At 40.6% G+C, this 13004-nt stretch overlaps 1 protein-coding gene across 5 annotated transcripts in view; it reads left to right on the top strand.

The window, feature by feature from the left end:
- Nucleotides 1-13004, top strand: part of LOC121669184 (katanin interacting protein) — a 58131-nt gene that overhangs the window by 24883 nt on the left and 20244 nt on the right. For all 5 annotated transcript variants that reach the window (XM_042037810.1, XM_042037809.1, XM_042037811.1 and 2 more), the window contains 4 exons: nt 2377-3274; nt 7593-8321; nt 8875-9083; nt 12779-12842. In XM_042037810.1, the coding sequence (XP_041893744.1) occupies nt 2377-3274; nt 7593-8321; nt 8875-9083; nt 12779-12842 (1900 nt within the window). The remainder of the gene's footprint in view (nt 1-2376; nt 3275-7592; nt 8322-8874; nt 9084-12778; nt 12843-13004) is intronic.

Raw genomic sequence — 13004 nt, 5'->3', positions numbered from 1 at the left:
CAGCCTCCTCACGCTGGAGGAGAGCTGAGCAGTGGTACTGGGGAAGCTGAACTGTCAATCTTTTCCACCAGAACAGATCACTAAGCAACTGGAAACTCAGAAGAGGGGTGGGAGGGAATGAAAAAGAGCAGTTTTTAGTCTAGTGCCTGTGTATGTTTGTTCTTGGAGTCTCTGAGATCTGTTCAGATTTTTCCTCCCTGAGGCTCAGTCTGCTCAGGATTTTGGTGCAGAAGATTTTCATTAGCTCTTCTGAGCTATCAGCTGTTGGAATGTCTGCCCCAGTCCAGTCTGTCTCTGTTATCCTAGAAATACCTGGCTGCTTCATCTTGGTACAGTTCAGACACCTTTTCTGCTTCCTAAAATACCTATCCCAGACATTCCAAAGCATCAGAGAACAGAGTGTCCCACTGACTGGAATAGTAATTTTGAAGTGACTGGCCCTTTTTTTTTTGGGGCTTGACTGGTCCTTTCTCAGGGAGAATGAGCTCCACTATCTCATTTTGTAGTGTTTTCTGTCTACCTGTCCTCCTCTGCTGCTGGTGAGCGCAGTGGGATTCATTTCAAAACAAGTTGTTCTTAAGAATTTGCTGATTTTAATTTAAAATGATGACATTGACAAATACTTTCCAAATGTACATCTATATTTTTATGGTCCCCTTCAGTTTATACCAATTTCCAGGTAAAAATGCAGAACTAAAGGCTGAGTGTTCCTAACAGCAGTAGAGCTGGAATGTTACAGAGAAATGTTCCAGTTATCCCAAATTCAGCTGTGAATATCTGATATCCCTAGCACTTAAGGAGGACTTTGGCAGTTTAGACATACAGAAATTTTAGAAATAGCATTATTGGGGCATCCTGATAGTCTTTCTCTTCCCCATCATAATTCCAGGCAAAGCCATGCAGGTAGTTTTCAATAGATGTAATTACTGAAGTGGTTTGATCCCCAGTTAGATCAATCTAGCAGTGTCCTCGTTCAAGGGGAAAAAATACCCTGTTTTATGGCTGACTTCATCAGCACAGAAATACAGCACTTTATGATCCTACAGGAGTACCACAGGCAGCCGTGCCATAATGGCCAATTAAAGTGGGTTTACAGCTGTTCTCTGGGAACTTAGTGAAGGTTATCTTTTCCTATCAGGAATGTGGCCTGCATTCCTACACCTACTCCCCTCACTCACCTGTAGCTTTCTTGTCATGCCTGCATCTTCTGCTTTCCCTCTGGGTAGGTCCATATTGCATTTTTTTGCCTCATGCATGTCATTATTGGGAAGGTAGCAGGATGGAAGCTATGAAAACTTGTAAGCCTTAAACAGTGTGTTCAGGAGTGAAGAACCAGCAACATTTTTACTTGGAAGGGAAGGAGTGACTGGTTTAGTCTGGGAGCAGAGGAAAATTTAAATCAGTATTCAAGGAGAACTGACATGCAGGAGATGAGCAAGAGGGATGAAACTGAAACTTCTTACTTTCACAAAAAGCTTCTTAGTTTTCACAAAAAGAAGGAAAGAACAGAGAGTCTCTGAAAGACTCCATGAGATGGACAAGTCAGAGAACAGAAAAGAGATGGATTGTGTCTCATCTTCTATATTTTCTTTGAAGATAATGGTATTTTTGTCAGGGGGGAAAAAAGGTTATATGGAAATGGTGAAGAGAATAGAAAGAACATTAGTTCCAACTTCAATGGAATAAAAAAATCAGGTATTGGTGGGTGCCACAGAGAAGAAGAACATAAAGTTGTGAGTGGCAGAATTGTGTCTGAGATAAAGGGCTGCTGTTTAAAAGGCTAGTTAAGTGTTGGAATAGGCTATCAAGGCAGATTAGTTGAAAACTGTTAAAACCATATTTCTTCACAATGGTGTAGGTTATTTTACATTCTTCAGTGGAAAGAGATGGACTGGATAATTTTTTTCTCACTGTTCTTTCTAGCTCTGCATTTCTGTAACTCTTTGTTACTCTTTTTAACTCTGGTGGCTTTGATCTGGGTGGTTGTTCACTGTGGAACATGTCGTGAATGTGGTGAATGTTAGAGATGCTGAAGCAAAATATGCCTCTGGAATTGATATCCTGATCAAATATAATTGTACTTAATCTAGGGTTTTTCCCTCAAGCTTTTCTAAATAATCAAACCTTGCCAGACAAAATGATTCATAGTGGTGTCTAGCAGGGTTTTCAGTCCTTTAAAAAAAAAATCTTACCTATTCCACAGTATTTTTTAGTTGTTTCAGCTTTAGATTAAAAAGTAGTCAAAAGCACGTACTGACACAGGGTTTAATTGTTTTCATCTGTCTATTGATTAAGTGTTCAAATGTCAGAGGCCCAGAGCAGTGATACCTAATGCTTGAAAGCTTGACTGAAATCTTCATACTTTTATTTTTGTAGGACCTTGATGTTGGAGCAAAGAAGGTGAAGTTGTATGTTGATGAGAACCTTGTATTTGATGGTGAATTAGAGAGAGGCTCTGGAGATCTCCTTGCTGACCAGAACACTACAATTGACCTTACAGATCACAAGCAAGATACCTCAGCATCTCCCTCAACTGAGAGGAAAGAAGGAAATGCACCTGCAGTCCCAGACAAGAAAACAGACCTACATTTTAAATGCTCAGAATCAACCAGTAGTTCACTGAACTGGAAAGCTCTGCCAGAAGAAAATCTTCCTGAGCCTAAGATGAACTCAATCAGCTTTACAAAGAAAAATTTGTCTCAGTTAGAGGATGATCTAAAAGTGTTCCCTTCTCAAGTTTGTACAAAAGATGCCAAAGAGGAGGCAGCAGCAGCAGCAGTTCCAGAGCACGTTCAGTCTGATGATGAGCTTTGTTTGAGTGAGCAAATGGAAAAGTTAACAGGAAGGAAATTGTCTGATTCTGCAGGTGCAATTCCTTCTTGGTTGCAGTCATCTTCCCAGGTAACACAGAATAATCAAGTTACTCCCAGTAGGCAGAAGCCTCTGTGGCTTGCTACAGAACAGAATTTAAACTCAAGATTTACAACACAGCCAGATGAAATAATGAAAAACTTTTCAGATCTCAAAAATGAGGATGTCAAATGTCAGAGACATGAACTGGGAAGACCCAGTAGTAGAAATGCAACTGGAAATGGGAGATCACAAATGCTGACCAGAAAGGATGCTGATGTGGACTTGGACATTTTTGAGCCCCTTTCTAACAAAAACTGCTGCAGTTTACAGTACCCTACGAGTGGAAGGAGAAGTGTGATGTGTGGTAAAAAGCTGGGATTAAACACTATAAATCTTGGAGAAGATGATTCTGCTCTCAAAGGTAAGAGGTCACAATAGCAACCTTAGTGCAAGTACTGACGTGTTCTCCATTTTGCAGAAGCACAAATTCATTTTAGGTGGGAAGGGACCTCTTGAGATTCCTGGAGGCATAGACAGGGGACATTAGTTTGGCTGTTTGTGGTATTTTCCTCATGAGAATGCTCAGTCTCTCTCCTGGTCCTACACCTGATATGAAGTACTCTTCAGAAAAATTTACATTCTGATTTAGGGACTTTTAATTTATTTGGAGCAGATGGAAGACTAAATTCCAGTAAATGATATTCTAAAAATTGACAGTCCTGCAGACAGCAAATGTTTGCTAATATCAATTAAAATCTGCAGAAAGATAAAGAAGAGTACGTCCTCAAGGTAGTGAGTAAATTTGCAGAGTTTATTTGTGTAGTAGCTTTGTGTCTTTCTCAGTGAGAATAGATGCTCAATACATTTATTCAGAGTGAATGGAAAGCTACCCTTATTTTCCTTCTCTGCTCATAACTTTACAAACCTCTCCCTCAGACATCTTGTTTATTTATGAAGAGTTTTCTAATAAATTTGGCTGTTGTCTGCTCTGTGCTGTTGATCATCCTTGTCCTCCTTCCCCAAATCTGTTGGAGGTTCAGGATCCAGCTTTGTGCAGTTGTGTTCTGCCTCTGGCAGGATCCAGTGTGTCCCCAGGGAAGAGTAGGAGAATTGTGCAACTTCCCAAGTTCCCCTCTCTCCCAACATCTGCCAATCCATGGCTATGAAATTTGCAGGGCATGAGATAGTATTTTTGTGTTTAACAAGTGCAAATAACAGAAAAATAGTATTTCTTACCCACAAGCTCTACTTTGTCTCTCTTTCAACCAGCTTTCCATTGCTTGGGATATATTTTTGTCTTCCTTTTTCAGTTTCAAGCCACGTCACTCTAACTCCTGTTTTTTGGACCCTTCATGCCCCTTCCTTGGCCTTCTGTAATTCTTCAGCATTCAGTTTCTTGTCTCAAATGAAGGGTTTAATAGAACAAGAACAAGACCCAGAGAATTGGAATAAGATGCTACAAAACTACAAATTGAAATTTTGGGGGTGATTTAACATCAGAACAATCTACATGAAAATGTATCTTAATGTATATTGAATTTGGGTATTTACATTAAAGTAATGGTGATAAGAAACAGAAAATGTACCTTAATGAAGGAGTGCCAGTTCAAATTCTACAGCAGGTACTGCAGGGATTTTTCAGACAAAGGTGAGGAAAATGGTTCTTTCTAATCTTAGAATGTCTGAATTTTTCCTTGTCTGACCCTCTGTGGAGCAAACAGCAATTTCATCAGTATATCTGAAGTTGTACCTCAAAGAAGAGAAGAATAGGGAAGTTTGGAACAGGTGCTACCTGCCCTTCACCCACCCACTCACTGCAGCCCGTTTGCTGTTTCACACATTTTGCAGTATCTGTTACATTAAAGCCTTAACATTGTGAAAACTGTAAATAAATCCCAGCTTGGGAAGTTCTGTTCAGTTGTAAAAATGGAAATAAATTAGGAGTTTTACTGTCACCTATAAGATGAGGGTTGTCATTTTTTTCTATAATGCCCTCTAATTCTGCTCAGAGCAGGTTGTGTCCTGTGGTGCTTAAAGCTCCCAGTGTATTTTAGTCCCTGGGAAACTGCAGGCACCCAGCAGCTTTTGTTCTCTCTGCTGTGTGTGCAGCGTAAAGCCATCTTCAAAGTGGAGCTGAGTGGGTTTTAACAACAGGGAAACCTTTTAGGTGTTGCCCTGAGAGTGCTGGATTTTAATTGGCCTGGGGCTGGGAGAAGGGCAGTTCCCAGTGGAGAGTGGGACGAAGGGAAGGTTCGGAGGCTCGTGTGGATGTCACAGCATGGCTTTGGTCACTAAAAAGCTCACAAGAACAAAAGGAATTAGGAATAGCACGTACAGGCTTGGCTCGAGTTAATGTTGCTATAAAAACATCAATTTTTCTTTGATAACCAGTTTAATGTGCAAAGGAAATGGTGGGAGTATGCTGATAAAATTTGCAAATAACATATAATTTGGTTTATTATGAGTTAAGGAGATTGAAGAACTGCACAGAATGATGAACTTGAGGACTGGAGCAATGGAATGCAATTCAGTAGAATGCTTGCAGGCTCACTTGGGGACTAATAACCAAAAATTAAGTTGTAAGCTGGGTAATCATCAATTGCAAATGACCGAGGAAGAGAAGAATCACGGTTGAGTAGCTGATAGCAGATTGACTGAAATGCTGGTGTGAGCAGTGATTGGAGCAGTGCACTCCCAGGATGGATCAGCAGAGGCATTTTGGGTACTTGGGAAACCTTAATATCTCAACACAGGCACTTGTGAGACCTCAGTTGGAAAACTGCAGCTCTGATCATCCATTTTCAGGAAAGCTGATTACCAAGTGGAACAGATACAGAGGAGAGCTTTTAGAATGATTTGGGAAATGAAGCATGTGATTGCAGCATGGAAATATGATTGCTGTTTATAACTGCAGGGAGTAAAAAAAGAGATTAACAGAACAGAAGGAGAAGAAAGGTGATTTTTTCTGTGTAGTCTTGCCCCAAAATGTAGTTTACTATAAAGTTTTGAGAGGAATTGTGTGGTGTGTGTTGCCATCAGAATCTGGACAGATGAATTGATGGTTCAAGACACTCCTGAACTCCTGGAAGAATTGGATGTTTGAGGTGTCATTAATAAATAATGCATTTTAGATTCTTAAAAGAAAAAAACCAAAACCCTGTAAGCTTTCAGCCATTGGCATCTGCTTTTGGACCACCTCTGCTTTCCTTTCAGAGCTCCACTTCTCCTGTTGCCACTCCTTAATGGAGCTCACAAACTTGTTAACTTCCCATTGCACTGCCCTAGAGGGGCTTCAGAATTGAAACCTCTGGACTGTTGGAAGTATTTAATGTTTAAAAAGAAAAGGGAAAAACCCTCCCAAACAAGGAAAGTCAATGAATGTCAAATACTCTTCTGTACTCTGCTCATCCTGAAGTTTTTCAAGCTTTGACAATTTCAGGGGGTGAATATATGTACAGTGCCTTCTCCAGGTGAGCTGTGGGGCTCTGGGAGGTGTTGGTGGGGATCACCCACCTCTTGAGTATCTGTACTGGTAGTGGTGTGAGCAAGAAAGGGACTTACAAATGTTCTCTGAAATATGAACCTTTACTTCATATCTGCATTTTCCTTGTGGGGTAAGGAGGAGTGGCTAGGTTGGTCTCCAGTCTTTCATTCTGGAAGACAACCCTTTTCCAGGTAGTTTCCCATCTGCTTTAAAATTCTTAATTTTATCTCACATGTCCCCACTGTAAATGATTATTTGCCACAGACAGATTAGGAACATTGCCTCCTTCCAGTATTTCCAAAAACACAGTTAAGAGTTAGTCTTGAGCAGTCTTTTGAGAAAACATTCTTTTGCATTTTACAGCAATTGGCATTTATTCTTGATAATCATTTGTTTTAGTATCCACCCAAGGACATTGTACAGAAGTGAAATCTGGCCCACGAGCCTGTAATTGTTTAGTACTCCACTTCCTTTTCTTCATTTATTTGAAGAAAATACATAAGTGACTGCTTTATTGAAAATCTTGGTTATTATCTGTTCTTAATTGTTTTGAGATGGAAATTAAGCAGTTCCCCAGTGCAGCCACAAGGAGAGCATGCTTTGCTCCCACTGTGCCCCCCTGATTTGTTGTCCTCACTGCATTCCCACTGGATATCTTGTCATTATCCTCCTTCTATATCTCACACTTGCTGAAAAGTGGGAAAAATATTTGGATATTATCTGCACAGAATGCAATTCTCACCTCATCCTCCCTGTATGCTGAACCTACTCCTTTTCCCACCACTTTTCTTTATATACTTGTGGCTCATTTTGAGAGGAAGAATCAGCTTTTCTCTATAATGCTTTACATTAACCAGTTCAGCCATTTCAAGCTGTATGAAAGATCTGCAGATATGCAGAGGGATGATTTAAACTCTTGTGGCAGCCACACAAGTAAGTATCACTGGGCAAAAATCCCAATTTTTTTAGGCGCTGAGTCAAGAATTGACAGCTTCAAACTTAGTTGCAGCTTGTATCATGGCAGGAGTTCTGCTCCTCCATAGTTAAAAGTGATTGTGTTCATTATGTCTGAGTGGGGAAGGGAAACTGGGGCATGTGGCCTTCATGATAGGGAGGCAAAATAAAAGTGCTACTGTCAGAGAATTTCACAGTGAGGGACACGGATATGACTGGCATTGTTCTACAAAGTCAGTGTTGGAGTGCTTTGCTCCCAGTTCTGTTTGCACATTAAATGCCTTTGTAATGTTCTTTTCAGATGAAGGCTTTCCCATCAAGGACGTAGCAACCTCTGGAGTGAAGTGGTGCAGTGAGCAAGAGCACACTCTGCAGGAGTCCTGGAACTCCTTGGTGAAATTTAATTATTCCCACCGTGGCCGGATCTCGAACATGGATTTTCAAGGGGATATCTTTGATGAGTTTCTCCATCAACAAAAAATCAACCGGCCTGGAGAATATCAGAGAAAAGAGGGACTGCAAACACTATCCAAGAGGCAAGAGGAAGAAAATTCTTTGGAGACACAGGATGGAAGTGATTTTAAAATCCCTGTTTTACCTTATGGGCAGCACTTGGTGATAGACATCCAAACAACATGGGGAGACAGACATTATGTTGGTCTTAATGGAATTGAAGTTTTCAGTTCTAAAGGAGAGCCTGTTCAGATTGCAAAAATAACAGCTGAACCCCCTGATATAAATATTTTACCAGCTTATGGAAATGATCCCAGGATAGTAACCAACCTAATAGATGGGGTGAATCGGACCCAGGATGATATGCACCTCTGGCTGGCACCATTTACCCCTGGAAAACCTCACTTTGTCTTTATTGACTTTGTGAATTCCTGTCAGGTAGCTATGATTAGGATTTGGAATTACAATAAATCCCGCATACACTCGTTCCGAGGTGTGAAAGACATTATCATGTTGTTGGACGAGCAGTGCATCTTTAAAGGAGAGATTGCCAAAGCCTCAGGAACCTTGTCTGGAGGTAGGCTATCATTTCTTATTTTCCTTGTGGAAACAGCAGTAGAACACAAGCAAAGTACATTTAGCTTGTTTGTTATCACTTTCCACTTCAAAGCAAGCTGGTGTTTAGTTTAAAAACATAATACGAAGCCCACTAATGCATTCTTCACTGATACTGGGGATTTCAGCAGCATACAGACCTAATCTCCATTTTTAACTATGTCTTAGCAACAAGTCTGTGTTTCAATCACATCAGACAGGCACCAGAAATTTCAAAGTTACAGCTTTTTGCTTGTTTTCACAGACATGGTCTTTTGGAAAAGGTGATTGGGAAGCTTTTTTCCCATTTCAATTTATATGTATTTGAAATCTCATTGAATTCTCTAGGTTTTTCCATTGTGCAGCATAAGTTTGAGAGTGAAACACTAATTATAGCAGTAGTCAGTATCAGTTTGCCATATATTATCTTTAAACACTGCTGCAAATAAATGCAAAGAGGGACCAAAAAAAAATTTTATTGGTCTTTAGATTCTTTTTGCATGATTTCTGTATTTACTTCTGTGTGTTGCCTTCAGCTCCAGAGCACTTTGGGGATACCATATTGTTCACTACTGATGATGACATTCTTGAAGCCATTTACTGCTATGATGAGACATATGATGGAGAAATGGGAGATTCCAGCTCCCTGAGATACGAGGAAGAGCTGAAGAGGCCAACAACTGCTGACAGGGAGGGAGATGAGAGACCTTTTACACAAGCAGGGTTGAGAACAGAGGATCAACAGGTAGGGGCCTCTGTGTTCAAAACTCTCTATAAATGTCTTTTTGAAACATGGAAGTAATAGACACATTTCCAGGCTGGAGTAAAACTGCAGAAGAACAAACACAGTTAAGACTATTTAAAATACTTTTTTTCACCAGATCAATAATTTATGCTATTTTTTTAATGCCCTAAAGGTCCTCCAAATTTTGGTTTCCCTGGTTAATTAACAAGCCTACTTCTTTACTTATTTGGACAGAGACTAGGGGAAGTTATTTTTGATTTGGGTACTCCTGAAGGTTTCTGCACGATCAGTGATTTTTCCCATACGGTTACTCACATCATGAGTAGCTGTGTTCCCTGACACTCCAAACCAAAGGATTTTCCATATTTTCCGTATTGCTGGTTTCTTCCTCCACAAATTAAGTATGTTAGATGAGAAGGGTCTCTTCCTCTCAACCCTCCCCTTATTTTTCCTCTCTTATTTTTTTGGCATCGTCACAGGTTTGTGTGCATTTTGCAGCATAAAAATGCCTCTTTTCTATTCCATGCAGAAGCTATTTCACTCCTTGGAGGCAGGCTGTATTTCCAAGCACTGAGCTCTTGCCTTATGCCAGTCCAGCCCAACAGTCCAGTGTCTGAGCAAAGATCCCACAGGATTTTCTCAAGATGGTGTGCGGCAGTCTATGACCTGTTTTCCTTATAATTTTCTACTTTCTCAGAATCTTCCTGAGCACCTTCCATTGCATCAGTGAGGTTGTCTATTTCTAGGGTTCACACTCCTATGTGTGAGTCTGTCAGGAGATCCAAAGCTGAATCAATCCACCTTCCAGCTGCTCCAGCCAAAACGTTCCCAGGGATACATGGTTCCTAATGAGCCTTGTGTGGTTGCCAAACCTTCCCCTCCTGTCTTGTCCTCTGTTTCTTGTGGCTCCCAAGACAAAAGGAAATCAATGACATTGGAATGTGATCTCACTGTTAAGACCATGAGTGAGTGACTTTAACCCTTGGACTTCTCCAGTAATTTTGATCCCATCTTTGCTTGCAGTATCTGAAACTGTTCAGAGCCTTGCGTGGTGCAGGATTTCATGAACACAAATTGAAATTCACCTATCTTTTCCTTATCATGTGTTTATTGTAAGCATTCACCAGGACCTCTTCCATGGCAGAAGCTTGGCCCTGGACTGTCTGGTCCTTGCTCAGACATAGGCTCTGCCTTTCCTTTTGCTGTTCAGCTCTGATGCCTTTCACACCCCTGTTCTAACTCTGCAACTCCTGTATCATCGAAGGAATAACAAAAGCTATTGTGAGCCATTGATCTCCCTGTCACTGTGCATTTGCTGATACCATCAGGATTTCTGTAGGGGGATGTTTATGCTACCAGAATGATACAGATCCACTGCACAATTTGTCTTCCCCAGCCTAACGTTGTCAGACCAGTATTGACCAGTTTGAACAGTCCCTGCTGTTGATCATTCACCTTTATTGCCTGTTGCACATTCAGTAGATGAAATGGTGTGTTTTACTAGAAACTTTCAAAAGCTCTTAGGGAAGTGTCTTACTTTTCTGTCAGTATTATCCATGGCCATGAATGTCTGTCCATGAATTCAGGAATCCTTAACGTGTTGACTTTTACAGCAGATCAGACCTGTGACTATTGCACTTCCTTCAACTCTGTGGCCAGCAGTTGGTGCTTATGGAGGAAGAAAGAGCAGCACAAACATAGAGTGGTGTTTCTCTGAAACACTCATTCAGCCCTTAGAAATGTGTCTCACAAGGACTTTTTAACTTAACCTTTATGTTTAATATCCTGCCACAGATTTTATTGCATTCATTCATCCACCAGCTTTTTGAACCCACGTGCACTTTTAGAATTTACAGTGCTCTGTGGCAAGTTTCCCAGCTGAGCTTGCATGGCACAAAGAACCTCCTTCTGTTTGTTGCTAGCTTCATTTAATGTCCTCTAGGTTTTGTGTTGGAAGAAACTAAACAATTATTCCCTGCTCCCTTCTTCAAGCCACTCAAGAGATTTATGCCCCTGTGTTAGTCTTCTAAATCTCTCTTTTCCAGAATGGTTGCTCCTACTTTAGTTATTCCTCACAGGGAAGGTGCTGTACAGTATGCTCAGGTGTAAGACCATGGTCTTACTTTCTACTTTTTATTGCTTTTCCAATAACTCCTGTATTACAGTGGTGTTTTGTTTTAGCCATAAGACTCGAAGAACACAGGTAGGACAATGTCCACTAGCAGAAGTAGTTAAAATAGTAGAGAATCAGACCATATCTGAAAGAAAATACATTGGGCATCAGTGGAATGGAATCATTAGGAAGGGATCTGAGTAGATAAAAAAGGGAGAAAAGAGGTGATAATGTGCCTTGGCACAAATGGTTTATGGTCTGCTAGGGAGGGCATTATTTTGCAATCTGTAAACCCAGTGACTTTTATTGTGTCCATGGGTTTTGATTTTCAGTAAAGTTGCAAATTTAATTCCCAGGCTGGTCTTCTAGAATTGTTCTGAGGAAGTGGCATCAGACATCCCAGATAGAGTCACCGGTTTGTGAGAGAGGTACCCCCAGTGGGAGGGGTTTTCCACTTCCTGGGTTCTGTGGGTTTATTTCAGAGCCCATTTCTTGTGCAGTCTCACCTGAATTACCTTGGTTCCCCCAGGGACATTTGCTGCCTTGTGAAGGATATTGCAGTCTGGGAACACATGAGATCCTGGAGATCAGTGGTTAAACTGCAGGGATCTAATGCAACAGTAGGAGAGAAGTGTTGACAAGTCTTTATTTATTTTTCTTAGGCACAGTGTAGATCCATTTGATGTATTGTGGATGACAGGAAGTTTATTTCTAATGATGAATTAAAGAGAAGGAATCTGGACTTCTAATTTCCTGTTTGGCCTTTTGACTACTAATGAGGATTGAGCTGATGTTTTTATAGAGCTACTTATAAAAACGCCAAGAATGAAAATTCTAATCTGCTATCATTTATTTTGGAGCCCAATACTGGTATATATGAAGTTAGGATTGTTTTCCCTGTGTGTAACATTTTTGCATTTGCCCACAGTGAACAGAATTAGCCATTTTATCACACTTACTCAGTGAAGTGAATTCTATCTGCAATCCTTTGCCATTTTTGTCTTTACTACCCTGATTGCCCCAGTGTGATCAGCAAATTTTGTCATCTGTTTATTCACTTTTCTGAATAGCATAGGCAATTTTTAATTAGCATTGCCAGAGCACAAGCACAAGCTTTTGGACAAGTTTGCTTGTTTGTTCTGCCTCTTAATTCTTGACAAGAAATTGTGGTGGCACTCTCTGGTCTTGACTTCCTTCCAGACTTCTTGTCTCTGCAACAGATTTGCAACATATTGCAAATACAGCATATTATCACTTGCTGATGGCAGTCTGCAGGGAAATAAGTGTGATTTAAGAATTTCAGCCTCTTTGAGAAGAGGTAGCTCACACTGTGGAGTCTCCCATTTCCCATTTCTGTATGCACTAAGCAAAAAGCCACACTAATAGGCTTGGCTTTCTAAGAACGCACCTGATATTCTACATTTTGGGTCATGTTTTTCATTATTTGCAGGACATGCTGGGTGGGGAGGCAGAGGGGAAATTGATATACAAAAAGAAACAGGAACAAATATCACACTTGGTAAGCAGTCAGTGTAAGTGTAATATTGAACCTGTTCCTTGCACCTGTTGACTTTCTTTTTAGGTTCAAGAGCCACCCTCTGTCTCTGAATGCATACCCAAGGAAACAGGAATATTTACTGGAAAATGTAAGTTCTTACATTTACTTCTTGCTTAACCAGCCTTCTCCCAAACATGTTATCAAGGAGGATCTGATTTGTCAGAGCTGTACAGCACTTTGGGGTAGATGCCAGGTCTAGAATAAAGAGGAGTAATTGAATATTTAAGGCAGAAGCTTTGTTTGCTATGGC

The sequence above is a fragment of the Corvus kubaryi genome, unplaced genomic scaffold, assembly GCF_017639235.1.
Source record: "Corvus kubaryi isolate FWS band 111438036 unplaced genomic scaffold, C.kubaryi_AGA036_p1.0 37387, whole genome shotgun sequence".
Taxonomy (NCBI): Eukaryota; Metazoa; Chordata; class Aves; order Passeriformes; family Corvidae; genus Corvus; species Corvus kubaryi.
The sequence above is the reverse complement of the archived record's forward strand: the minus strand, read 5'-3'. Positions and strand labels throughout refer to the sequence as shown.